Source organism: Acomys russatus, chromosome 24, assembly GCF_903995435.1.
Source record: "Acomys russatus chromosome 24, mAcoRus1.1, whole genome shotgun sequence".
NCBI classification, from domain to species: Eukaryota; Metazoa; Chordata; class Mammalia; order Rodentia; family Muridae; genus Acomys; species Acomys russatus.
This window is the reverse complement of record NC_067160.1, coordinates 46,373,877-46,399,875: the sequence shown is the minus strand read 5'-3', so window position 1 is coordinate 46,399,875 and position 25,999 is coordinate 46,373,877. Positions and strand designations below refer to the sequence as shown.

General features: G+C 42.9%; 1 protein-coding gene across 1 annotated transcript in view; it reads left to right on the top strand.

Annotated features, from left to right (window-relative positions):
* The window catches only part of Rabgap1 (RAB GTPase activating protein 1), a 136,743-nt gene that overhangs the window by 104,512 nt on the left and 6,232 nt on the right, over positions 1 to 25,999 (top strand). Inside the window, exons 15-21 of the mRNA XM_051166374.1 lie at positions 3,316 to 3,390; positions 8,063 to 8,188; positions 8,697 to 8,840; positions 10,308 to 10,349; positions 10,590 to 10,718; positions 19,675 to 19,767; positions 20,199 to 20,309. Coding sequence (XP_051022331.1) covers positions 3,316 to 3,390; positions 8,063 to 8,188; positions 8,697 to 8,840; positions 10,308 to 10,349; positions 10,590 to 10,718; positions 19,675 to 19,767; positions 20,199 to 20,309 — 720 coding nt within the window. The remainder of the gene's footprint in view (positions 1 to 3,315; positions 3,391 to 8,062; positions 8,189 to 8,696; positions 8,841 to 10,307; positions 10,350 to 10,589; positions 10,719 to 19,674; positions 19,768 to 20,198; positions 20,310 to 25,999) is intronic.

Sequence of the window (25,999 nt, the reverse complement as noted above, 5' to 3'; positions counted from 1 at the left end):
CTATTTAGTTGTAATCTGTTTTAAAATAGATGTATTCTCATCCTAAAGATAGAAATTTATACCTTAAAGAGTATAAATGACATACATCAGAGCTACCGTGCTGAAAAGAGCTTGGGAGCAGAACTTTTTAGTTTTGTCCTGACTTCAGAACTGGTCTTTGACCTTTTCCTTCTCAGAATTAAGTAGTTTTTGTATCTAGGCAAGGCACAAGATGTTTTTATAAAGAACTCATGCTCATAATTGAAAAGAGAAAGCTATAAGTTAGTTTTCTGGTGATATATTAGGTGGTTTGAACTTTTACAGACAGACTTTAGAGAAGTTGTTCTTGAGTTTATGGTTTTGATTTCTCCAAAACACCCAAAGCTGTGATTCTGCTGTACTTTTCTTAGGTCCTTTAGTGCTTCTTGGTTGTTTTTTCCACACATGTTACCTCCAACCCTTCCTCACCTTATTACCGAGTTCTCAGAAAGCGTCCGTGTGTTCACTGCCTCTGCCTCCCACTCCTGTGTCTAGTTCCTGTCTCTTGCTCTCCCTGCCCCTCTGACTTTCCCAACTTGGTTATTTCTCCCACCGCTCAGCCTCACCAATAACTGTTTTCTCTCTTTCTGCCTGCCCTACCACAGAGACTTGCCTCACATGGCAGTTGTCCAGATCTACATAGCTCCCTTGAGGTCCCCCTCACTCTCAGACTAGCAGTTTTCAATACCCAACAGATGTACGCAAGTCTGTATTAGCTTGAGGTCTAAATTCCTAGGTGCCAGATCGTCTCTGTCAGAATCATAGAACCAAGTTGGTCTTTCCAGTTCATTTAAAGAACATGTTTATTAGCAGGGCATGGTGGTGCACTCCTTTAATCCCAGCACTCAGGAGGCAGAGGTCAGCCTGGTCTACAAAGTTGAATTCCAGGACAGTCAGGGCTGCACAGAGAAATCCTGACTAAAAAACCAAAAATTACTGTGAAAGCTTTTAAACACAAAGTAGTTGGTTATTATGACAAATTTGTGTATTCATTTTATGTTAGCCTCTTTCCACATTGCTTCATCTGTCCTTTAATACTTCAAAATAAAATTCAGAAGTCTCTTTTCTTAACTCAGAAATCTTGATCCAAAATTGTCCCTCTCAGCCCTCCAGTAGCAACTTCCTATCCAGCTGGCAGCGTCAGGATCCATCAGGACCCTCCTCTCAGTTGCTGCATCTCGTGATTGGAGTCATTATTCCCACCACTTCATGTCGGATTAGAGTTGTACTCATCCCGTGCTTGCTTGCTAGTTACTTGCCCTCTTACATTGCTGGCAATTATAAAAAGTACTTTGAATTACTAGCCCAGCCTCTGGGGTCTAGCCTGCTTTCATGTTACCCCAAATTTACTTCTTGTTTACCCCAAAATTAGCTCATCTGTGCAGTTTCCACAGAAATTGTGAGTAGTTCAGCCATAACACAGTAGAATAAAATAAAAACCCCTTAGTTCATTGGTGATGTTTTGTGCTGATGCTTCATCAGATGAACTTTCTCACTTTTACATGGCTTGATTGATTTGTCGGAATTCCCTCACTGAGTGCCGTTCTCAAGGACAGTAGCATATCTGGCCCACTGCTGAGCATATTACAGATGCTCCCTAACCATCATAACTAATGACATAACTTCTCCTCCCTTTCTTCATTAAAGACCCTTGAACTTTATATTCCAGCTATTTCCCAACGTACACCATGGACTTTCAATAGTGTGTGCATTCATTTGGTCCCTCATCAGCCTGAATAGGAACATACTATTCTCTTCCTACAGAGATTCCATGCATATATTTCATCCTGCTACAAAAAAGTTGCTCAAACTGTGCTGAGCCCTTTGCTGAGTGAGGATAGTAAGTCAACCCTGTGATATTAGCAGTGTGTACAAATATTGTGCACACAATCCAACAAAACCAACAAATAGGCCACTGACTCTGTAACTGATAAACTGTTGGTAATACCTGTAAAGACATTACCAGACACTTCCCAGAGAACTGTGTTGGTTATTAGTCATGACTGTTTTCAACACACTCTCAGCAATATTGGCCCTAACTTAAGGGGTGGAAAGTGGTGTGCTTTCTAAAGCCCTCTTTTTTTATCTTGTCTTCTCACCCTGTAACCCTCTCATCAGACAAGCTGTGATGAGCCAGGAAGCCTAATGAAACTGCAGTGAATTCTGTCCGAGTTCATGAAGATAGGATTGTATGTGTTTGTAAAGTTATGGTGTCTCTAGGCCAGTGACAAAACCTGCTTATATATTAACCTGTCCATCATCTGATAAACACTGCTCATTGCCTGAAAGACAAGTTCTAAAACACCTAATTTTAAGTTTCTTTTTTAGGTCATAGGAACTTTGGTACACAGAAGTGGGAAAGTAAAGGAAGTTCCAAGAGAAATAAATCTGTCATATAGAGGATAGAAATCATAGGCTCATGCATCATTACTTTATGGTGGTGCAACCCTGTCATAGAGTTCCTCATGCTGTGGTGACCCCACCACCATCAAATTATTTTGTTGCTACTTCATAAGTACAATTTTGCTGCTGTTATGAATCATAATGTAAATAACGTGATAAGCAGGATGTCTGGCATGTGACATCCCAAAGGATCACACCCCACAGGTTGAAAGTCACTGGTTTATGGGCATTCCCCCTTTTTACTGTAGGCTACATAAAAACTATTGCTAATCATAAAAAACCCAGCTCAAGAGCCGCAGAGAATGGGCCATGGGTGTCAAGGCTGAGCCAGCGTAATGTTCTTAGGCAATAGGAATAACCACCCACTGCCAAGGAATTTTAGAGCCATCCCTTTACCAGAGCCTCACTGTCTTCACCAGATTGAGTGACATTATCTAATCAGTGCCTAGGTGACCAACATGGCATCCCTTCTCTTAGAACTTTAGCACCCAAGAGAAGATGGACATTTAAAATGTGGCCTATTAAATTCTATAATACCCATGCATGTTTAGCACATACCACAGAGTTACAGAGAAGAGGGGTGTTGGTTCTGCTTGAACTGGAATGCTATGGGGGTTTAGAAGTAGCACCTGTTAGAACCTGATTAGTGCTCAGTTTATTTCTGATAGACTTTGTCTTTGGCCACAGGAGGTAATACGGTGACAGAGCTTTTTTACTCTGAAGGCAACACTGGGATTAAAGAGATGTATCAGCATCATTCTTAGGCCATCAAACTGTTTTGGTGAGGCTTGGGTAGCAAGCATCCTCTTGATTCCTGCTGTCAGAGTCTGAGAGAGCAGGTATGGCACATGAATGTGTCATTCATTTAAGCACTTTTTTTTCCTCCCTATGCAGGCATATTCTGTGTATGATGAAGAGATTGGATACTGCCAGGGCCAGTCCTTCCTCGCAGCTGTGCTGCTTCTCCACGTAAGTAGTTGGGTCTGTGTCACCACCACACATTCCTGCTGGGCTTAAGCATAGTTTATGGCTGTGCTTGGCAAGATTCTTAGAATATTTAACTTGTATATTTACAAACTTCTAATATAATGGCACTGTGAAAAGAAACTTAATGAGGATAAATGGCAGAGTTGAAAACTAATGCAATGTTAGATTTCCTTTTTATTTTTCAGAAGATTAGATAGACGTCAGTATTGTTTAACCCTTAGGGGACATTTTTTGGGGGGGAGAGGTCTGTAAAGTAGCCACTGTCATTAATATCTGTTTGGAAATTTATATGCTGGGAAGAGAGCACAGCTTTCTTTAGTATCCTTGTATTCATAAATTCATTTTTTAAGGTAAAAATACTTTATGACATAGACATAGAAGACCTTCTGGAAAAGACTCTAATAGCACACCAAATAATCTCAGTGATTGACTAACGTGATTGCAAAGTGCAAAGAAAGCTCTGAACAGCTGGGCGTGGTAGCGCACGCCTATAATCCCAGGACTCAGAAGGCAGAGGAGGAGGATCTCTGAGTTTGAGGAGCAGCCTGGTCTACACAGTGAGTCCAGGACAGCCCAGGCTACACAGAGAAACCTGTCTCGAAAAAACGAAAACAAGACAAAAGCTCTGAAAAGCAACAGAAACCATCAGCACTGTCTTCATTTTTCATTTCCACAAAAACAACTTACTGTCTTTTTAAAAGAAAGTAGCAAACATTTGAGCCTGTATCTTATAAGGATCAGAGCGTTCTTCATTATAACTGTAGTATGATCACACAGTCCACATTCAGTGCCCCGCCCAGCCGTTGTGCACTTTATTGGCTATTGGTTATTCTGTTAGGCTGCATGCTAGATGAGTGTTTTACCAGTGAGCTGTATCCCCTGCCTGTATGTGACTCCTTTATTGATCCAGCAGCAAGTCAGACATTGCGTCTGCTGGTCTTCTGTCCTTACACTTTTGATCTAAACCACCCTGTTGTCTTTGTTTGTTTCAAGCCATTGACTTTTTAAAATGTAAGCACGTTGTCTCATAAAATGTGTCACATTCTTAATTTGATTAAGTGAGCCCAGTACAAAGCTAGTGACACCACCGTCTGTAAGCAGATGGCTGCACAAGCATGCCTTTAGGGATTTTAAAGGGTCCATACACGTAAAATGCAATGGACAGTGCAAGACCGTAGCAGAGATCTTGTTTAGATTAAAGGCTCCTCTTGGCAGACAAACCATTACAGTGCAGTGGACCCTGAAAGTCATGTACTTGCTTTTCAGTATCACTTAGCCTTTTTCCTTGTAATGTTGCTATGGAAATATTGTAAAGTCATGAAAACATAGTAGAACATTGCTTTCAAAGGGGATCATCGGTATGTAGAAACTGAAGAATTTCAAATGTGTGGAATTAAATGAGACAGTGTGACAGGATTGGGAAGTGGGTAGGGGAGAAAGAGACAGAGCTAGAGAGGAAAACGAGGATTTTAAGCTATTTTGTGAAGATGACTTTACAGGTAAAAAGAAAAACACTTTATCTACTGTGAACTCAGATTGGTGGTGTCTGTAGCCAGCACAGCAGAGTTATAGAGAAGAACAGAGCTAGTTTGAGGGGAATTAGAATATGCTAACACTATGAATTGATAAACAGGTCAAGTTCGGTTTTTCTTTATGATCTGTAGTTTCAGCCAGACTTTATATCTCAGTCTTGCACACCTGTGGTTTTCATCTATTTATTTGTTTGTTTATTGTAATTTCACTCAAGTAACACTTATCACCATTAAGTATCACCCCTTGAAAGTGGCTTTCTCAAATTCAAATTCTGAACTCCTGATGTCTGCCTTGGTTTTGAGTGTTTGGTTTTTTGTTTGTTTGTTTGTTTGTTTGTTTTTGGTTTTGGTTTTTTGTGGGGAGGGAAATGAGCAACCCAGCATCAGAAATGGTACACAAATTAAGCCACTTTTCCCTCATACAGTAAAATGAAGCCACCTTCCATAACAAAGATAAGCTGGCATTTGCCCCAAATACCCTGTCGTTTCCAATAAGAATCCGCTATGCTTTGTCCTGTATTCCTCTTCCACCTGTTTTTTTTTGTTTTGTTTTGTTTTGTTTTGTTTTTCCCTCGCTGGGTCCTGTGCTCTGCCCACCAGCATCATGTTCCATGGAAGTTCACCCATCTGATCTCGACTTCTCTGAAGCTTGCTGCAGTCACGTGAAGCCTTAAGGATTGCCAGTGCTTTCCTAATGTTTTGAAACCTAGATCTCTCTCCATATTCTTTAGTCCATAAAGTCATGGAAGATGCACTTAACTCTTTTTTTTTTTTGGTTGTTGTTGTTGTTTGGTTGGTTTGGTTTGTGTGTGTGTGTGTGTGTGTGTGTGTGTGTGTGTGTGTGTGTTTTGAGATAGGGTTTCTCTGTGTAGCCTTGTCTATCCTGGACTCGCTTTGTAGACCAGACTGTCCTTGAACTCACAGCAATCTGCCTCCCTCTGCCTCCCAGTGCTGGGATTAAAGGCATGCGCCACCACGCCCGGCGAGGCACTTAAGTGGGCATTTGCAGACAGAATTGCTACTGTGGTGTGCTGCTGCTCTGTTACTACTTTGAGTAGTAACATGGACCTGAGATGTAGAATGACTTTTCTAAAATAAGCTGTTGTTTTGTATTGGTGTTTGAGACAAGCTACTTTTTAAGATATATTTTTAATTTATGTGTATTTGTGTGTACCTCCATGAGCTTATATGCATTACATGCATGTAGGTGCTTACAGAACCTGGAAGAATAGAGTGGATGCCCAGGGACTAGAGTTACAGATGTTTGCGAGCCACTATCTTGGTAGGGACCAAACCCAGGTTCTCTGCAAAAGTAGTAAGTGTTCTTAACCACTGAGCCATCTCTACAGCCACAAACTTTTTTTTTTTTTCATTTCACTTTGCATCCTGCTCGTGGCCACATCCCTCATCTCCCAGTCCCACCCTCCCTCCTCCTTCCTCCCCTTCCCGCATCCTCTATTCCTTAGAAAAGAGGAGCCCCACTTCCCATCCACCCCAGCTCATCAAGTTGAATGAGAACTGAGAGTGTTCTTCTCCCCTGTGGCCTGGCAAGGCAGTCCCACCAGGGGGAAGTGATCAAAAAGCAGGCAACAGAGTCCATGTCAGAGACAGCCCCTGCTCCCCTTACTAGAGGACCCCCATGAAGCCTGAGCTGGCCATTGGCTATATCTTTGTAGGGGGCCTAGATCCAGTCCATGAAAGGTCCTTGGTTGGTGCTTCAGTCTCAGCAAGCCCCTCTGGTCCCTGGTTAGTTGGCACTATTGGTCTTGTGGAGCTCCTGTCACCTCCAGGTCCTTTTCTCCTTGCCCCCACTTTCCCACTAGACTCTCTATGCTTTGCCCAATGTTTGACTCTGGGTCTCAGCATCTGTTTTGAACCACTGCTGGGTGGAGCCTCTCAGCAGACAACTATGCTAGGTTCCTGTCTGCAAGCATAGCAGAGTAACATTAATAGCATCAAGGGTTGGCTCTCTCCCTTGGGGTGGGTCTCAGGTTGGGCCAGGCATTGGTTGGACCTTCCCTCAATCTCTGCTCTGAATCTTTATCCCTGCACATCTTTAGGCAGGGTAAACTTTGGGTTGAAGTTTTTGTGGGTGGTTTGTGTTCTCCTCCCTGTACTAGGAGACTTGTCTAGTTAGAGGGTGTCTTCTTCAGTCTCTATGGACCCTGCCACTAGGAGTGTCTGCTAGAGTCCCCTCATCTCCTTCCAGGGGCCTCCCTGACTTAGGTCTCCATCTTGTCACAGAAAGACCTCCACCCAGAGCCTCTCTTTTCTCTACATGCCTTCTATTCTCCTGCCCCCACTCTTCCTAGGTCTGACCTCCACCCTCATATCTCTCTGTGTTCTTTCTCCTATCTTGTTTCCTCTCTTCAGCCACTACTGCTGTCTAGTCTATTTCTCCTTGTGTGTGAGATTTATGCACCTAAAGAAGATAAGTATCAAGGAAGATTCAAGGGAAGATGCTTAACTCTGACAAGCTGTCTTTTTTTTTTTCTTTCTTTCTTTCTTTTTACAATGATAGAAGATAAAACAATTTGCCAGAATGACATAGCCAAAGGAAGGAAAAATGATTGAATAAAGGCCTGTGGTTTCAGAAGCTGAAACACAGTGTGTACCAGCCAGTTTGTACTCACCTCTAATCCTGTCCTCCTAGAGGGGCCTGTTCCTGTTTTTGTTTGTTTTGTTTTTCAAGACATGGCTTCTCTATGTAGTCCTGCCTGACCTGGAACTCTCTCTGTAAACCTGGCTGGCCTCAAATCCACAGAGATCTGCCTCCCTCTGCCTTCTGAGTGCTGGGATTAAAGGCATGGCTATCACCTCCTGGTTTAGGGGCCTGTTCTTGACTCTGTTTGGGAGGCATAAACTTTGCTGTCCTGTGTGCTCTTCAGTCCCTTTACTGGTTAATAATTCCTCATTATACTCTTGCTGTGGGGGAAGCAGTGGTAAGCACAATGTGTAGGCCTCATTTAACATTCCTTGCCTGCGTGATTAATGCTGTTAATATTAAGCAAAACTGAAAACTGGGTTTCTGAGCCATTGCCTGATAAGACAGTGGAGGGACAAGCTAAAAATACTGAAGTCATTGTTTTTGCCTCCCACCCTCTATTGTCCATTTGTTATAGATGCCCGAAGAACAGGCATTCAGTGTTCTGGTCAAGATCATGTTTGACTATGGTCTCAGGGAACTTTTCAAGCAAAATTTTGAAGATCTACATTGCAAGTTCTACCAGTTGGAGCGCCTCATGCAGGTAAAGGAGCTCAGACTGGGTTGAATGAGTAGTGGCACATAGACTGGGGAACAATGGCTTTTATTCCTGTTGTTTCTCACTGTGTGATGAGGATGTAGGGATCAGCAGTGCTGGGAATCTGCTGTGGTTAAGACTGTCTTAGAAACCATCTAAAGAGCAAATTACTTAGGCCCATTTCTATATCAAATTCAGGAAGGAAATGTTCACCAAGACTACAAGGGTACTGTTTAGAAGTCCCCTACCAAAGTGAAACAGTTTCCCAAAACATATCACAACTTGGAAATAAAAACTGGCTTTCCTAATTCTTGTCACCTTTCTGGGGAATTCTCTTTCTTTCGACTAGTTTGTAGTCTGGAAAAGAGCTGGTAAGTGTTATGAGCGCCTCAGAGATACTTAGAGAAACACAAGTGTATGACTTTTGGGGCTACTGCTGGCAGATGCATGCGCCTCCTGAGAAATGACAGGGTAACTGCGTATGTGCCCAGAACTAATTAGTTTGCCATTTCAGGAGTACATCCCTGACCTATACAACCACTTCCTGGATATCAGCCTTGAAGCACACATGTATGCCTCCCAGTGGTTCCTAACACTTTTCACTGCAAAGTTCCCTCTCTACATGGTCTTCCATATCATCGACCTGCTCTTATGTGAGGTACGTATCAGAGCTCACAGTACTTCAGCTTGTGTGGGCAGTGTACTTCACTATGAGCTCTGTCAAATCTCTTGTCCTCTGTTTTGTTTTGGTATTGCCAAATCTGTGCTGAGGGGATTCTGCCTGAGGCCAGTGTCCTACTCACCCTGTCAGAGAGGTTCTCCGCTAAGAAGAGACACAGTAGACATTTAGATTAGTTATTATTGCTTGGTTCTGGGACAGTGAGTAAATGAAATAGAGGTTTCTGTCTTGTGTAGAGGAAGACAGAGCTTGATAGTGCCACGCTTCCTCGGTCTTATTCTTAGAACTAAGCTATCGCTCACATATCTGTAATTGAATTGAGAGCTGGCACCTCTGTCTGGAGTGGGCGTATGTTTAGGGTCTCCTGGATGCAGACAGTACAGGTGTGTGCCACCACCCCTAACCCTGCATTCTTCCTTTTAAAGAGGCCCCACTGGAGCGCTCATCTAGCACTGCCATGTGTAGGCTAAGTTACGTGAGCAACCTGCTAAAATGGCAGTGACTTGAGGCTGGGTAGCAATTTGCTAAAAAGTAGAGCATTGTCACTAAAAAGAAACTGGCCAGTATGAAAATGACCTTAGCCTCATGACCTAGTTTGAGATTTGAGAGTTATATGTGTGTGAACGAAAGAAAGAAAGAAAGAAAGAAAGAAAGAAAGAAAGAAAGAAAGAACTAATTATAAAATAATGTGCTTATGACAGGAACTTTGGACAATATCAAAAATACTAAAAATACTTTAATCTCACTGTCTCTACAGTTCAGCTACTTATAAAATTTTGATGTATGTTCTTTCACTGTCTTTGCTTCTATATGTATAATTTCTAAATGAAATATTACATTTTCCACTGTAATTTTATAATGATGTATTACAGTTCTGTTTTTATATTTTGAAACAAACCTGTAATCTCAGCACTTGGGAGGCAGAGGTGGGTGGATCTCTGAGTTACAAGTCCAGCCTGGTCTACAGAGATAGTTCCAAGACAGCCATGACTACACAGAGAAATCCTGTCTCTAAAAATAAAAAGGGAGAAAGAAAGAAAGAAAGAAAGAAAGAAAGAAAAAAAAAAGAACCAAGCCCCAGACACTGCTAGTTTGAGTTTAGGTTAAAGACAGTTGTTAGTATCTTCCCTCACCTGCTTTTCACCCAGAGTTTCCATTTTGGTCAGACGAGGAAAGCAAATTAGACAACTCACACCATATTCAGGTCTGGGGTGTGTGGACTGCCATATTGATGTCACTATTTTGTTAGTATACTATTTGCATTTGAGATCATGGACTACTTTGGAAAAGTGTTCATTCTCTTTGAGTGTGAGGATAAGGATGGAAAGGTCTTCTCTGAGAAAAACTGGAGACTGGGTCTTTTTAAGTACCTTTCCATGATAGCCCTAAAGGTTACAGTACATGGCAGATGCAGATTCTAAAACTGTCTTGTCTTTTCTCTTTCAGGGAATAAGTGTCATTTTTAATGTCGCCCTTGGATTACTAAAGGTACGTGTCTGTTGGTGAGCTGAGGTGTCCATTGTCCTGCCCTGTTCCATGGTGTCTTTAGTTTTCATCTCATGCTAAGTGGTCATTTGCTCTGCCATTTTCATTGATGGAATATGTTGAAGTTACTATGAAAAAATTAAGAAATACTTTAAAAGTTGCTGGAATTGTAAAATGTTTCTTGTGTATCTTCATAACAGACATTTTTTTTTTCATACATGTCTTTCTTTTTCTTACTTCAAGACTTCCAAGGATGACTTGCTATTGACAGACTTTGAGGGTGCCTTGAAGTTCTTCAGGGTTCAGCTCCCTAAAAGGTACCGCTCTGAAGAAAACGCAAAGAGGCTCATGGAGCTAGCCTGCAACACGAAGGTAAAGTAACGTTTGCAGTAACTTATTTTGCATTTTTTCAGTTGATATTTTAGATTTTCTGATAAAATTGTTAATGTTTGTAATACATAATTGATAGTTCACATTGAGTGCTCTTTATCTTAAATGTTTGCTGCCGCAGTGTTTGGGAAGCTGTTAGGGCTTCCTGTGGTGATTTCTGTTTGGTAAGAGTGGCAGTGTTGCTATTTTTATTCTTGCTGAACTGTCATGGGGTTACAGGTCAGCAGTACCTCCCAAATTCATGTGTATTTCATATATTGCTCATATACACAGCCTGAAGATAACTACAGAACATTGTTCCTGTGTAAGTGTACTTGTCATTAATTAAAAACCATTCAGATTTACTGAGTTTGGTGATAAACACCTGTAGTCTCAGCACTCGGGAGTCTGAAGCAGGAGAATCATTAGTTTGGGGCTTGCCTGGTCTACATAGTGAGCCCCAAGAAACCTGATTCATATAGCAAGACTAACTCACAAAAACAAAATAATGCGAGTTCTGAGAATGTGCAGGATTTCCCATTATCAGTAAGGACTTACACCCTATAATAAGGGGTATTCTGTTGTAAACTGTGTACCTTTCTATTTTCAAAACATCTTCATACACACTTGGTTTTTTTGTATCTGTGTGTTTCCTGTCTGTGGGTTCAGCCAATTGTGGACTGAAGATATTTGGAGAAAATGAATGTGTGCAAAAGCACAATTTTTTTCCTCATTGTCATTATTCCCTAAATAATATGACAATTAATATGCAGCATTTCTATTGTATTTAGGCATTTTCAGTAGTGTAGCGGTCATCCACTCTTCTCTACACATCACTGCCACTTTTGATTCCTCTTATTCACAGCCTACATCTCCACACTCCACAACCTGCCACTAAAGTGTACCCTGACGCTGACCCCCTGACCACCACTTCCTTTCTGCAGTGTTCCGCCTTTTCCATTCCTTTTTCCTTTGCTTAAACCGTTTACCTTAACATGTGACTCAGGTTGTTGCTGAGGCTTCCAAGGTCCTACAGTTTGTGTACAAGCCTGGGTGGCTTCTGTGATTCTATCTCCTGCTGTTTTTTACTTACTTTCTGCCTCAGACCCCTGGCTTCCTTGTATTCTCCGACATACACTGAGCATATCCACCCCTCTGTAGTATGCACCAGTTAATCTTTCTGCTTCTAACTCTGGTGCTACAGTGCTATAGTGGGTACATCACTGCTTCATCACGTCTTCACCTCAGACACCAGACATGTTTTCTCTAGTCACAGTATTTAACAGCTTCCCCAGCCCTTCTCACCTCATTGAGATAGAGTCGACAGCAGAGTAGAAACTAATTCTTGCTGAGTCCTTAACCCTAAGAGCAGTGTCTGACATAAAAATAAATACTGCTTTGTTGGCTGGGCTGGTCGAATATTCTGTTGAGTTTCCACTCATTCTTTTACAAAGATTTGAACAAGTCTTAAAAAGAGACTCCAGCTCTAAGTGCCATTAGTTGAATACAGATTGATACTTTACTTCCACAGTTCAGATAGGAGCTGGCTAATGTCTTTTTTTTTCTTGCCTATGCTTCCAGTGAAGTAAGGCTAACAGCTTGCCTTTGGAATATTTGCATACATTGTCTATTTCATTTTGGGCATGAAATTCCTTTCAGACCTGAAGAACTTTGTGTGGTTTTGTGTGTTTGGGGTGTGTTTTGGATCGTTCCCCCTATTTGTACTTACTCTAAGTGAGGCTAATTTTCCTTGAATTCACTCAGCTCGGGAAGCCTACAGCTTCACCAGGCTACAGGAGATAAGACTCTTCTGCTAAAAGATGGAGAAAAGCACACAGGGCTAATTCAGTCTTGCTGCTGCACTGAGGAAAACCGAGGGAGTGCTTAGGTTGTTGGCATAGTGGAACTGTGTGGTACATATTTAATCCCTGGCAATGCCTCGTGACCCGGGGCCGTGTGCTCCACATGTGGGAGGACCCTGAAAGCCACACAGGAAGTAGACACGATGAGCTGTGTGCAACTACAGTGCTCTGTAGACATGGGAAGGGGTTGTGTGGTAAGTGACTGGTGAGGGATGGAAACCAGCCTGAAAAGTTTTTGGTGTAGAATTTTAAAAGTTTAGCTGTTATTCATTGCTATCCTAATCTCTTGTTTTTAAATGTTTTAAATTGTTTGTTTACTGGGCTGTGCCTCCTGATTGGTGTGAGAATTGGGAATAGTTTGCCTCACATAACTAAAAACAAAGACCTGTGTTACTGTGCTGATTCAGTACTGTAATAATAATGCTGCAGTGTTTGACGCCTGTATAGCTAGTGTTTACAGACATCTTACTCTTCATGATTTAGTGTCAGGTGGGGAGGGCACAGCAGGCGTGGATCTAAAGCCTGTGGAAGTCACGTGACTTGCCCAAGGGGTCTTGGTGGGACAGTGAGCAGGACACCTTTGACCCTGTGCTCCTGGTCCTCTCCGTGCCTTATGCTTCCTGTTCTTCCTGCAAAAGTGCACTGAGGACTGAGTGTGATGTGGCAGTATCTGAAATGGCCACAAGATGGGTGTGTTGCTTAAAAAGCACCATATTCGCTGGGCCTTGTGAGCCTTAACTTTCTACATTTCTTCTGTGCCCATCCTTTTGGTTTCTTGGGCCTGTTACATCTTCCTTCTCTTTTTTGTCCTTAGATGAGCTAACTATGGGACAGAAGTGTTTTGCTCTTGAGGAGTTAGAATCCATGCTTGTAATGTAAAGCTTAGCGTGTACCAGGGCTCACCGGCTAGTTTACCAGTCTGCTCAGTGTGTTTAGGAGTCCGTAAACAGAAAACTGTCCTACTGCTAACAATCTCTTAAAACCATTTGTGAATATCCCCCTCCTGAGCTTCCCAGGAACTCCATGACAGTTTCAGACTTGTAAGTGTGCTGTGTGTGATTTGGGGGGGGGGGCAGTTTCTAGACTTTTTTAAAAATTTCATTTTGGTTTGATTCAAGAAATCTGAAAAGGTTGGGCCTAGAATCTCAGAACTTGGGAGGCTAAAGACAGGAGGGCCCCTAGTCCCTTAGCCTGCCTAAGCTGCATAGATATTGTATGCTGTTGAGAGAGGAGTCACACAAGTGTGAGGTGTACAGCTAGTTTAGATGAAAAGTCACATCACAAGCTAGTTCCTGAGCTGAAGGCTGAACACTGTGCCCCTTCACGACTGAGTCCTACAAAAGCAGAGAACCCTTTGTCAGGCAGAATTTACTCAGGAGCTGAAAGCAGCACCAGTTTATGCTGCATTCTCCATCCAGACCATTGGTGTGCTTACCAGGTAGTGTTCTGTGGGTAATGTCCTCAAAGTCCTTAGGGGTTTTGTTTGCTTGTTTTTTATGTACTCACAGACACTTAAAACATAGTGCTTCACATAGTGAAATGAGCCCTCATGGTGGCCTGTGAGGTCTGCTTAGAGACGCCTAGGTCATAAAAGTAAATTACCAAGAACGGTAGTAGGTGATGGAGTTGAGATCTGGGTTCTAAAAGGCGTGTGTGCTTTGCTGTAAATGAAGGGCTGGCCTCTTATTAGGAAACTTCCTCTCTGAACATTGTACCCAAAGTCACACTACCCTCTAAGGCTAGGGGAGACCACAGTGTGTTGTTCATCCATACATTTACAAGAAAATTTTTGTGAGAAAGCATGTGTGTTTTTGGTGAGCCTGACAATGCTGCTGGCTAGTGCTTGGGCGGCAGCGGGCTTGCCTCCTCATTTAGCCAGCCAGGCTTCCTTGACTGTCGGCTCTTGGAGCCTTGCTTACTAATCTCTTCTTGTACTGTAGAAAAACATTCAGGTCAGATTCAAATGCCTGATTCTATCTCGAGGTCTGTGGGTATAAACTATTTGAACTTTGAAATAAAAACTTCAGAGTTTTAATAGTGTTTACTTATATCAGATATTTTAGAGTGCCAGCCTTGGTCCTCAGTCTGCTGTGAGATACAGGATAGATTAGACAGCAGTGTTACAGAGAGATAGAGGCCTTAAGTAAGCAGCTGCTGCTCACGTGCTCTTGTGGCCTGGCCTGTCTCCTTACCTGACATGTTAGAGCACTCCTGATGTTCAGCTCCTCAGTTACAGATATTCTGAGTGAGGAAGAGCTATGTTCAGTAACCGGCATGCTACAGAGACGGCAGAAAGCAAGACTCACCCAGACTTTTCTTGTGCTGGTGCCAGTGAATGCTGGTCATTTATGCATGTCACAATTGATAGTAAAATGAGGTGATAACCACTCCCTGTCCATCTCAGAAAACTGTTTTGAGGCATAAATTTGTATGGCAGTATCTCACCATCTGGAAAGCTCTGTGTAAGCCTTCGTAACTCAGAAGCACAGCAGCATCCCAAGCATTCTTGAGCTGGAAGGTGGACCAATGTCCAATTCCTTGAGTTGGCTGCCTCAGTCCTACTCCGCATCAGGATCCCTCCCGCACCACACCTCTTGTTTGTTCCCTACAACTCACCTGACTGCCCAGAAACTAGGTTTCAATCTGGCCGTGCCACTCTAACAGCTCTCTGTAGTCCCCATACCAGCACGCTCCTTACCTGTGAAGGCATTCTGGAAACCTCCTCCTCTTCCACAGGCCAGGCTACTTCATGCTCCTCTGTGTAAGGTGGGCTTCATTTATGTAGTTTGTTTTGTGTCGTGTGTATTCAGGGGACCATTCTGTTTCTTAGTTCTGATAGTTTGCCAGTAACTGCAGCAGTAAGGAATAATTACTGCTTACTGAAAAGACCTCTCTCTGTGCTTCACAGTATTCTGAGCACTGAACATGACGGTTTCCTGTCACATTCTTCTTAACACTCAAAAGCACTCTTAGTATTTCACAAATGAGCAAGTCATCAGCCAAGCCAAGACCAGAGCTAAGCTGTGTTTCTCACAGAGCTAAGCAGGTTGAACCTTACTAGAGCCTGGGTCTGCAGCCACTCTCACTCTTTCTTCATCTACATGGGCCTTGATACCACTGTCTGCTCCAGGGGCTGACTGAGACTCAGCGTCACCACCAGGGCAGCTATTGAACATTAATCTGTTCTCATGACAGATTAATGACTGAAGGAGAGATGCTTAAGACTGGACTGGGGGAGATGGAAATAGCTCAGCGCGTAAAGGTGCTTGCCATCAAGCCTGATAACTTCAGCTTGGGCCCTAGAATTCTCATGGTAGAAGTAGAGAGCCAACTCCTGACACTGTCCTCTGACCTACATATGCAACACATGGCACACATGGAATATGTGTGTGTACACAACAGTGTAAATAAATGTACAAAAAAATTTTTTTTAATTTAAAGTTGGCCTACACTAGGTCTCTAACATCTCCCTAATGTCAAAATTCTTAACTGAGGACCTCAGACAGTCAGTCTCAGGGCCCAGAGACCCTCTGGAAGTACTTGACGAGTTTCACTGAGTGCAGGGCTCTGCCCCTACACCTGTGCTCAGGAAACTCCAGAGTGCCGCTTCTCAGTGGCCATGAACTTGCTTAACTTAACTTACTGTCCACACTGTCCAGCTGTTTGGTTTCTTTTTCTTGAGAAAAACTTTAAATACAGCAAGGATTCAATTTCAGTTTCCATCTTGCTGAAGGGTAGCAGTACCTCTGTGTGAAGGTGTGATTTTTGGAAACCTTCTGATAGGGTCAGCTAACAAGGCCTTCTGAGCTTAGAAGCAGAACTTCTTTGCTTCCTCCTGAGCTTAACTAGAAGAGAAAATGAGTCTGCATGTTTGAGTGGAGACTGTGTCTCTGTTGGTTAAGTTATTCCATGCAATCTGGCTACTATTCCTTATGTCACTAATGCTTTCCAAAGAACATGCTCCATAGCAGACTCTAATCGGGGAGACCTGATTAGGCACTGCAGGTACAGTGGCAAGCAAAACAGACACAGAACACAAAACATTAAGGGGCAGCACCTAAGTAATTGAACTTGGGTACGTTCCATGAAGGAGTTGAATTAGTGCTTTAAAAATGTATAGAAAAGCTGGCCTGGCATGTTTGAACTGCCACCACAGCCACTGCTCTTGCTACTAGTGCCTCTACCTTTTCAGTTAGTGGGAAGCCAGCTCTCTTCCTGGGTTCTGGGCCGCAAGGGCAAAGTGAAGTAGCTGGTTCTAGTATGCAGACTCCCAAACTCCTAAAGTTAGCATCAGTAAGAGTTGGAAGGAAACATTAGTGTCATTGATGGAGGAAGTCACAGTGAGACAAAGAGTTTGTGGGAGAAACAAAAACTGAGGCTGAAGGATGGGAAGACACTGAGCTGGTAGACAGAGTCCAAGTTTGGACCTGCAAATCCCAGGGAAGGTGAAAGAGGCTTTGTGCACATCTAGTTTTGAGAAGGGACACCTTGGTGACAGAGTGAGAACAAGGTTGAACCGTCATATAAAGAAGAAACTACTGTCTCAACCCAAAGTAATTCTGACAACAGTTTTTAAATTATAAAATAAATAATAAAGGTAAATCACATCTATGCAAAAAATATTGAACAGCAAAAGGTGGTGTGCATGATGTGGGCCCAGCATTCACCAGACACTCAACTAGTCAGCTAGTTTCGATCAAAGATAATAAAATATAAAAATAATTTTGAAATTAGCCTTTCAAAATGTATGGCTGTGAGGAAAGTGTTAATTTTTTTTTTAGCCTTGCATGAGAGTGAAACTTTGAAATATCCTGAAGGTCTATTGAGAGTATAGTACTGGAGGTGGTGTCAGCTCTTTCAGAAGGCACTCAAGGGAGTCTCACCTTTGCCGCCCTCACTTCTCTTTTGCCCAGACTACAAAGAATACTAGGTAGAAGAACGTGCTGCCCATAAGCGTCAATTATTTTCTGTTCACCACTATCTGATAGGATTGGTTTATAAATTTACTGATCACACAGATGTGTTATGTAGGGGGTGTGTGCGTGTGTATGCACACCCATACTTGCTTGTTTCGGGTGACTAACTTAGGAGCACAATAAAAGTTTGCCCCCAAATTGGGTAACACAGAGATGTGTGGTAGAGATATCCCTCTCTAGTTTGTGGTTTCATGTGTTTAATGGGCATCATTGTGAGGACTGCCCTGGCTACTGGCTTTAGGATAGCAATGCCATACTACAGAATCATAGCTCCAGTTGAGGCACATCTGCTCACAGCTCACACAGAACTCCAGAGCCAATGAGAGAGGATCCACCAGGGTGATCGAAGGATGACCAGAAAGAAATGTAGGCACTTACACTAGCATGTTGCAGATGTGCACCCAGCTCACTATTTATGCTTAGATTTCTTTTTATCTATAGTTATCTGGACCTGTGGTCTAGAAGTTGATTGGAAATGAGTAATTTAATGCTGGTAATTCAAGCTTTGGGAACAAATAAGCACTAGGTTTATATTTATTTTCTAAACTGAACGTGTCTGCTTTACTGTGCTGTTTATAGTTCTTTTTTAAATACAGTTTTTATTTATTTGGTTGGTTTTTTGTTTGTTTGTTTGTTTGTTTTTTCAGAACAGGGTTTCTCCGTGTAGCCTTGGCTGTCCAGGACTCATTTTGTAGACCAGGCTGGCCTCGAACTCAGAGATCCACCTGCCTCTGCCTCCTGAGTGCTAGGATTAAAGGCGTGCACCACACACCCCCTGCCAAATACAGTTTTTAAAACACAGAGAATAAGTTAGCTGTTTAGAAGGAATGAAACAAAAGAGAGTTGCATCCTGAAGGTTCATTCTTAAGTGTGGTTAGGACTGCTGCACGAAAAGTACATGCCAGTACACAGGGAACTCCTCATACGGATGAGAAGAAAGGAGAGAGAGAACCAAGATTCCCCAGAAGAAAAAGAAGTGGTTGGTCCTGGTGTAGTGAGACTGTAGGAGAGAAGTAGAACCATTGAGAGTGAGAAGGAAGTGCAGTGGCTTCAGGACCTTCCTGTGTGGAGCAGTGAAGGAGAGGAGTGCAAGGTTCAGCCTGTGGCTCAGGAGGAAGAGGCTTGAGGCATAATGAGACCTGTTTCTTTTTTTTTTTTTTTTTTTTTTTGGTTTGTTTGTTTGTTTGTTTGTTTTATGAGACCTGTTTCTGAGGGCAGAGAGAAGTGTACCTGTTGGAGGCAGGACACAAGGAGCTAGGGCAGTGAAAGGCCTCAGGAGGGTTAGAAGCGCAGAGGGCTTGGGCTTTGGATGGAATCCAGTGACTAGTACCACACCTCCTCCTCCTACTACTACTCTCTTCTTTTTCCTCTTTTCTTCCTCTTCTCCTCCTCTTTTTATTCCTCCTTTCCTCCTCTTCTTCCTCTGCTTTCTCCTCCTCCTTCCTCTTCTCCACCTCTTCTTTTTCTTCCTCCTTCGTCCTTTTCTTCCTTTTTCCTCTTTTCGTTCGTTCTTCTTCCTCTCCTTTCTTCTTCTTCCTTTTCTTCCTTCTCTTTTTTTTGTTTTTGTTTTTTTGGTTTTTGTTTTGTTTGTTTTACATGCTGAGACAGGGTTTCCCTGGCTGTCCTATAGGTTTAACTGACCTCAGAGAGCCACCTGCCTCTGCCTCCTAAGTGCTGTAACTAAAGGTATGCACCATCACCACCTGGCAGTACAATCCCTTCTTGACAACTTCAGTCATGAAACAGAACGTCTTGATCCCTCAGATGAGGATTGTACCTGGAGTCGGGGGGTGGGGGGAGGAGAGGCACAGGGGTGATGCTCACACAGAGTGACACTCTGGTATGTGCTACAGAAAATGGTAGCTTCTTATTATTATTACTAGGGAAAAATAGAACACCAAATTCATGTGAACAAAGCCATCTGTAAGGTATTCCATAGAACACTGTCAGTAAAAGTTTGGGAACCAACTATCCCTTTCAGAGTCTTAAGCTTATATTTGTGTATGAAGATTTCCATCCTAAAGTAGTAAACGCCACGGCCACATTAATTGGATCTGCCCAGGTCAGCGGCAGTAAGCACCACCGTCAGGTTCTTCATCTGTGCTGTGACTTCCTCGGCAGATTAGCCAGAAGAAGCTAAAGAAGTTTGAAAAAGAGTACCATACCATGAGGGAACAGCAGGCACAACAGGAAGACCCCATCGAGCGATTTGAGGTTTGTTTTACAGCCTTTTATTTCATAGCCTTGTGCTCATAGCTGCCTTTATTCAATCTTATTAAAAATTAATTCGTAATGTTTCAAACCTAGTTTTCAGATTGAGTTTACAAATAGAAAGTAAGAGCTGTTTTGCTCCAAGCCAACTGCCTGGGTTGGGTGTTCTTTCCTTAGTCAGTCAGAGACGGCTGCTTTACAGAGTTCACTTCATTCAGTGACACACTTCTTTGTGGAGACAGAAAATTAGAAGTTGTTTGTTTAGAAACACAGTCAGACAGCCATGTATGCCTCTTTATCCACAGGACCTGAGACTCATGTTGAAGCTGAGCCCTTGAGAAGCTGTCATTGCCATTCCATTTGGCTTGTTTGTTTGTTTGTTTGTTTGTTTGTTTGTTTTTTATGTCCATAACCAACTTCTTTCCCTCCTGCAGCGGGAGAATAGGCGGCTCCAAGAAGCTAACATGAGATTGGAACAGGAAAACGATGACTTAGCTCATGAGCTGGTCACCAGCAAGATCGCATTGCGGAAGGACCTGGATAATGTAAGTGTGACAGATATGAAGAGAAGGCTCACACCAGGGACGCTTGATCCTTTCCTTACACTTTAGTGTTGACTGCTGTAGTTTCTATCCACCCTTCCCTTAGGAGCCAGCTTACTTGTCAGCCTTTCCTTTAAAGGGACCTCCACTGTGTTAGTGCCCTGCTGTCCTATGTTCTCTCACTGTGCTCATGAGTCCTGCCTGCTTTCCCAAACATCGAGAGGTTGTGGTGGGTTTTGGGTGCAAGGGAGTATTTTTCACTGTTTCTCACTGCTATTGGTTAGCAGCAGTGAGTTGTGAGCACTTCCTGCATTCCACAGGAAGAGGCACAGAGGTTTCCTTCTGTTGTGAACGTGCTGGGTAACACTGTTCATGGCATTCCATTCAATGCTGAGCAACCGTCCACTGGTAGATACTGTTTTTGTTTTTCTCCTTTCTGTACTGCAAGCTTCCCTTAGAACAAGTAGTGGCCATTCATGGCTTTACGATTAGCTAACTTACTCTATGGCAAGATAGGGAATGTTTAAGGTTTTGAGGGCCCATGGTCTCTGTTGCTGCTGCTTGATTCTACCATTGGCACAGAAGCAGTTCACAGATGAATGAGTGGCTGTTTTCTAATAAAACTTTATTTACAAAAATTGGTGTTGTGTTAGATATGGCCCCTGAACTACAATTTTTGCAAGCTCCTGGATTTAACCTCCCAGTATCCTGAGATGACTTGTCCATTTGCCAAGATTCTAGCAATATACTTAGGCTTCCAAGGGCTTCCAGGCTTCTCACACTTGTGTATACATTACATCGCTAAAAAGAGTATAAAGTTCAGAAAGCCCTTGACATCCAACCAAGTATACAAATGTACATAGTGTATTTCCTTGAAAACACATGCATTTATTGGTTTCTCAGTCGTTAAAACTGAGGAAAATGTGGCAGTATTTGTTGCCCCTTTTCATTTTCTCAGAAGTTAAAATTTTCAGACAGACCTTGTCTATAATCACTTAGTTTGCTTTCCTAGCCACCTTGGACACTAAGATCTGGCAGGAAGAATAATGGCTGTGGCACAGGCAGAGTCTGAATGGCACAATTTGGCGTCCTATAACAAACAAACAAACAAAAACCCCTGCAAAGAACAGAGGATCAGAATTCCATCTGCTTATCAAACATGACTGAGAAGGCTCCTTTCTCCTTTCTCCTTGAACAAGAGTTCAAGGCCCTTAGCTCTCCGTGACCAACACCTGGGCTCTCAGTGACTTTCTGGCATAGGCCTGCTTGCTTGTCAGGGTGAGCCTCCTCTCCTCTGTAGAAACCTGCAGGTACTGTCCTCGCTGCTCGGGCATTTCTGCCTGGAGTGTAGAGGGAGCTGGTGTAAATGGAGCAGGGAGTGTTTGAGCATCTCACACTTCCCTCCTAGCTGTGAATGGTGCAGGAGGAGTCAGCCTGTATAGCAGAGGCAGGTTGGCCAGAGCCCTCGGTGCTTACTCCACTTGAGCTGTTACAGTTTGTAGTTTTTGAAGTCAGCAGTGGTTTGAGGCAGACTGTAGACTTACATTCTTGTTCTATTTTCGTGGGTTTTTGTTTTGTTCTTTTGTTTTGTTTTTTGAGACAGGGTTTCTCTGGGTAGTCTCAGCGGTCCTGCAACTCAGAGATCCACCTGCCTCTGCTTCCCAAGTGCTGGGATTAAAGGCATGTGCCACCTGGTTTAGACTTAAATTCTTAAAGCCTGTGCCTAAGCAATATAAACCGTATTATTTTCCATATCAATTCATCCTGACGTAGTAGTCATAAAACTAGGCTAGATTCCTGAGGCCTGAGGTAGAAACAGTGCAAATCGTAAAGGTCTCTGCACTTCACTTATGTCCTGTAGCACCAGGCAGCTTATAAGCACGTCCTTAACTCTGCTTCGTTAGGAGGGAATGAAATCTATCTATCTATCTTTCTCTTTCTTTCTTCCTTCCTTCCTTCCTTTCTTTCTTTCTTTCTTTCGAAATCTTACTCTGGCGCTCAAATAAGCTTAGAATTTCCTGTATAGACCAGGCTGGCTAGATAGAACTCACAAAGATCCACCTGCCTCTGCACTCCTCTACACCAGGCTAATGATTTTGTTTTTAACAATTACGAAGTGCAGAGGGATGAAGCTATCCAGAAAACTAGAGAGCTTCAGACCTCACTGGAATGCCTGAGATCTTTTCTGTGATACCAAAGTCTCCATTATAGTTACAGAACTAGTCAAGGAGCTGAGATTTGATGGCTTAGCTGCCATCAAAGGTTAGTGAGTTTGATCTGTAATGGCTCGCATATCTTTAGCACTGTCAGGTGGTAGGCACTGTTCCAGACACTCCTATACCATCTTTAGAAACCTTCAGGAACAGCTCTGTATATACAGGACTATGATCCTCTTTCATTGATCATGAAATGGAAGCAAATCAAGTTGCCCAGCTAATCATAGAGCATAGCCATCAGAGTGAACCCCAGATAGCCTGAGTCCAATGCTTACACTCTAAGCATGCTGACTACAGGAGCCCTGCCAAATAGGATTCAGGAGTACCCAGCACCCACAGTTCTGAGCGACACCCTTTCAAAGTTCATCTTCTCTTTTTTTTAATAAATTTTTTTTTACCTTGTATTAACTCCAAACCATGACTGAACGTGTTAAGAAGAAGGTGGGGTGCTCTCACATTCTATTTATTTATTTCTTGATTTATTTATTATTTATACAGTATTTTGCCCACATGTCAAAAGAAGGCATCAGATCTCATAGATGGCTGTGCGCCATCATTTGGTTGCTGGGAATTGAACTCAGGACCTTTGGAAAAGCAGATAGTGCTCTTAACTTATGAGCCACCTCTCCAGCCAGCTTTCTCATCCTTTTGACTTCTGAGGCTCAGTTTTTAAAAAGAAGTGGATTCCTTTGATTCTTCCCTCACATCTAAACCCTCTCTATCATTTCTGTTGTCATTTGCCTCTTTGTGGTATTGATTACACAGCTATGGAGAAATTTCTCCTCAGCCTTGGTGACCCCAAAAAGCCTTTTCCTCTGTGCAGTGGGATGACAACTGTGACCTTGGGGCTGGGAGGAAGAAGGTCCCTGGCGTGGGGCTGACTGGGACTCCCCTGTAGCATGGTTGCTCCTCCGCCTTGAGTTAGTATGGCTTCAGAGTGAAAATCAACACAGCCAGGTGGTGAGTCCAGCAGGTTAAATAGACTTTGACAGCACGCCAGCTCCATTGCCAGACATCAGCTGACTGTGTGTGGGTTGGTCTAAGTGACACTCTAGCTGCTCCATCCTTGATTGTAGCAGCTTTATAATGAATTTTTAAATTGAGTCATTTAAGTCACCTGGTTTTGTTCTTTTTAGAACTCACTTGATAGAGACTTTTACAGAAATACAAAGGGCATGAAGGGTTCTAGAAATAGCCACCTTGTGGAATTTTAAGTAAGGTTTCATGGAATCTGTCAATTTGCAGAGACTTGACATGTGAGCGGCAGCTGAGCCCCCTGCCCCTGGCATGTCACCTTTGTACTAGCATGCCTTCTGCTCCTCTCAGCACTGCTGCGTGGGTTCCAGTTCATGAGGCTTGACCCTGTCTTGGTCTGTGTAAATGATGGTGTTTTCTTAATTGCATGTTCCAGTTATTGATTGCTAATCTCTGGAAAGTGGTTTGTGCCATACTTTGTAGCCTTTGTTTGACCTTACCAAAATTTGTGATTTAGTGTAATCAGAGGTTTCTTGTTTTTTGTTATTGTTGTTTTGATTTTTTTCCTTTGAGTTTCCTACATAAGCACACTTATCTCTGGGTAAAGACTGTAACTTCAGCTTCTTCTGCATTTTCCACTGCCTTCCATTCTTGCTAAGGTCTTTAGAGCAATCCTGGCTAGAGAGCAGGTAGGGTGGCATCATGTATTAGCTCTTAGGGCCATTTTGAGGAGTGGAGAAACCTTTACTCAGTTATCTGTTGTTTTCTCAGGGCTGCATGCTTTCCTTGCATTTGTTATGATATATACGCATATTTTGTTAATTTGTTACATTACAGTGTAAACTAACTGTGTTCCTATAATTAAATCCCAGTAGGGTTTAAAACTTGTTTTAGGATATTGCTTATAATAAATAGTGAGGGTTGAACCTGAGGCTTCACACAAGCCAGTCTGGCATTCCACTCCTGAGCTGCAGCTGAGCTGTCTTTTTATGTCTTATTGTGTGATGCGACTGACTGAATTGTTTACACAGGCCTAGAACTTGTGGTCTAGTGAGCTTCGTGGTGAGCTTACCACTTACTTTTCAGGAAATTGTGAGTTAACTTCTTGGATAATGGAGCTATACAAAGTAGAGAATATCTCTAATTCTTCATGTGACAACCTTTAGAGTTCGTTGTTTTTAAGACAGTCTCAATGTGTAGCCCTGGCTGACTTGGTACTTGCTAAATAGCCAAGGCTAACCTGGGTTCAGGGTGGTTCTAGTTTCTGCTCCCCAAATGGTGGGATTAGAGGTGTGCACTGCCTGGTTGGTTTTTATCAATTTGTCTCTAAGCACCTTGTCCTGATGACCACGTGTGTGGACCTGAAGCTGCTGGGGCTCTATAGCAGTGCCCCTTTGCACTCCTGGTGCAGGGTTATATCCACCTGCCCATCTCATCCCTGCCCCCTAATTAGATGTTTATCAGCAAGGTTCATCTTTCCAAACACCAGCTTATGTTTTACTCATTTGTCTGTGTTTGTTCTGTTGGTGTCTGTTTTATTTCGACTTCGGAGAGGTTTAATTTGTATAGTCTCTGCTATCTTAAAGGTTTTAAAACTTTACTGCAGACCTTTTTAAAAATTGGCATTTGAAATTCTGAAATTCTGGGCAAGCACTGTTCTTATAAGGACAGCCCTGTTATCTGTTCACACACTTTACTTCCAACCTTACAAGGTTTGGTTTCACAGCGTGGGGGCATCTGATACACTCCCATTGTGCGTGCTTGCTTGTGAAATGCCCCAGCAGTCCTTATTGCTATAAGTCTGTGTGTGCTGTATGACAGGCGTATTTTCTGTCTTTGCCTTTTTTTTTTTCATTCTTTAATTTTATTAATTTATTCATATCACATCTCGACTGTTAGCCCTTCCCCTGTTGCCTCCCATTCTTCCCTCCCTCCCATTTCTCCCCTTCTCCCCTCCCCTGTGTCTGTGACTGAGGGAGACCTCCTCCCCCTATATATGCTCTCAGAATATCGAGTCTCTTCTTGCTAACTTGCTATCCTTCCTCTGAGTGCTGCCAGGCCTCGCCATCCAGGGGACGTGGTCAGAAAAGGGGCACCAGAGTTCGTGTGAGAGTCAGATCTCACTCTCCACTCAACGGTGGAGAATATCCTGTTCGTCGGCTAGGTCTTGGTAGGGGTTCGAAGCTTACTGCCTATATTCTCCTTGGCTGGTGCCTTAGTTTGAGGAGGACCCCAGGACACAGATCTGCCTGTCACAAAGTTCTTCTTGTAGGTTTCCAGGACCCTGTGGGTCCTACTATTTCCCCATTCTTCCATGCTACTCTCGCCTAAAGTCTCAATAGGATGTCCTCTCCTTTTAACACAGCTTTTGTCTGTTATATCCAGGTAGGAACTGGTTTTGTCCTGTTTGCTTTTTTTCCTTTTGCTGCATCCTTAGGTGTTTGCTTGGGCTTTAGTCACTTTATAGACTGCTCTGACTCTCTTTTTTCTCCCACAGCTTCT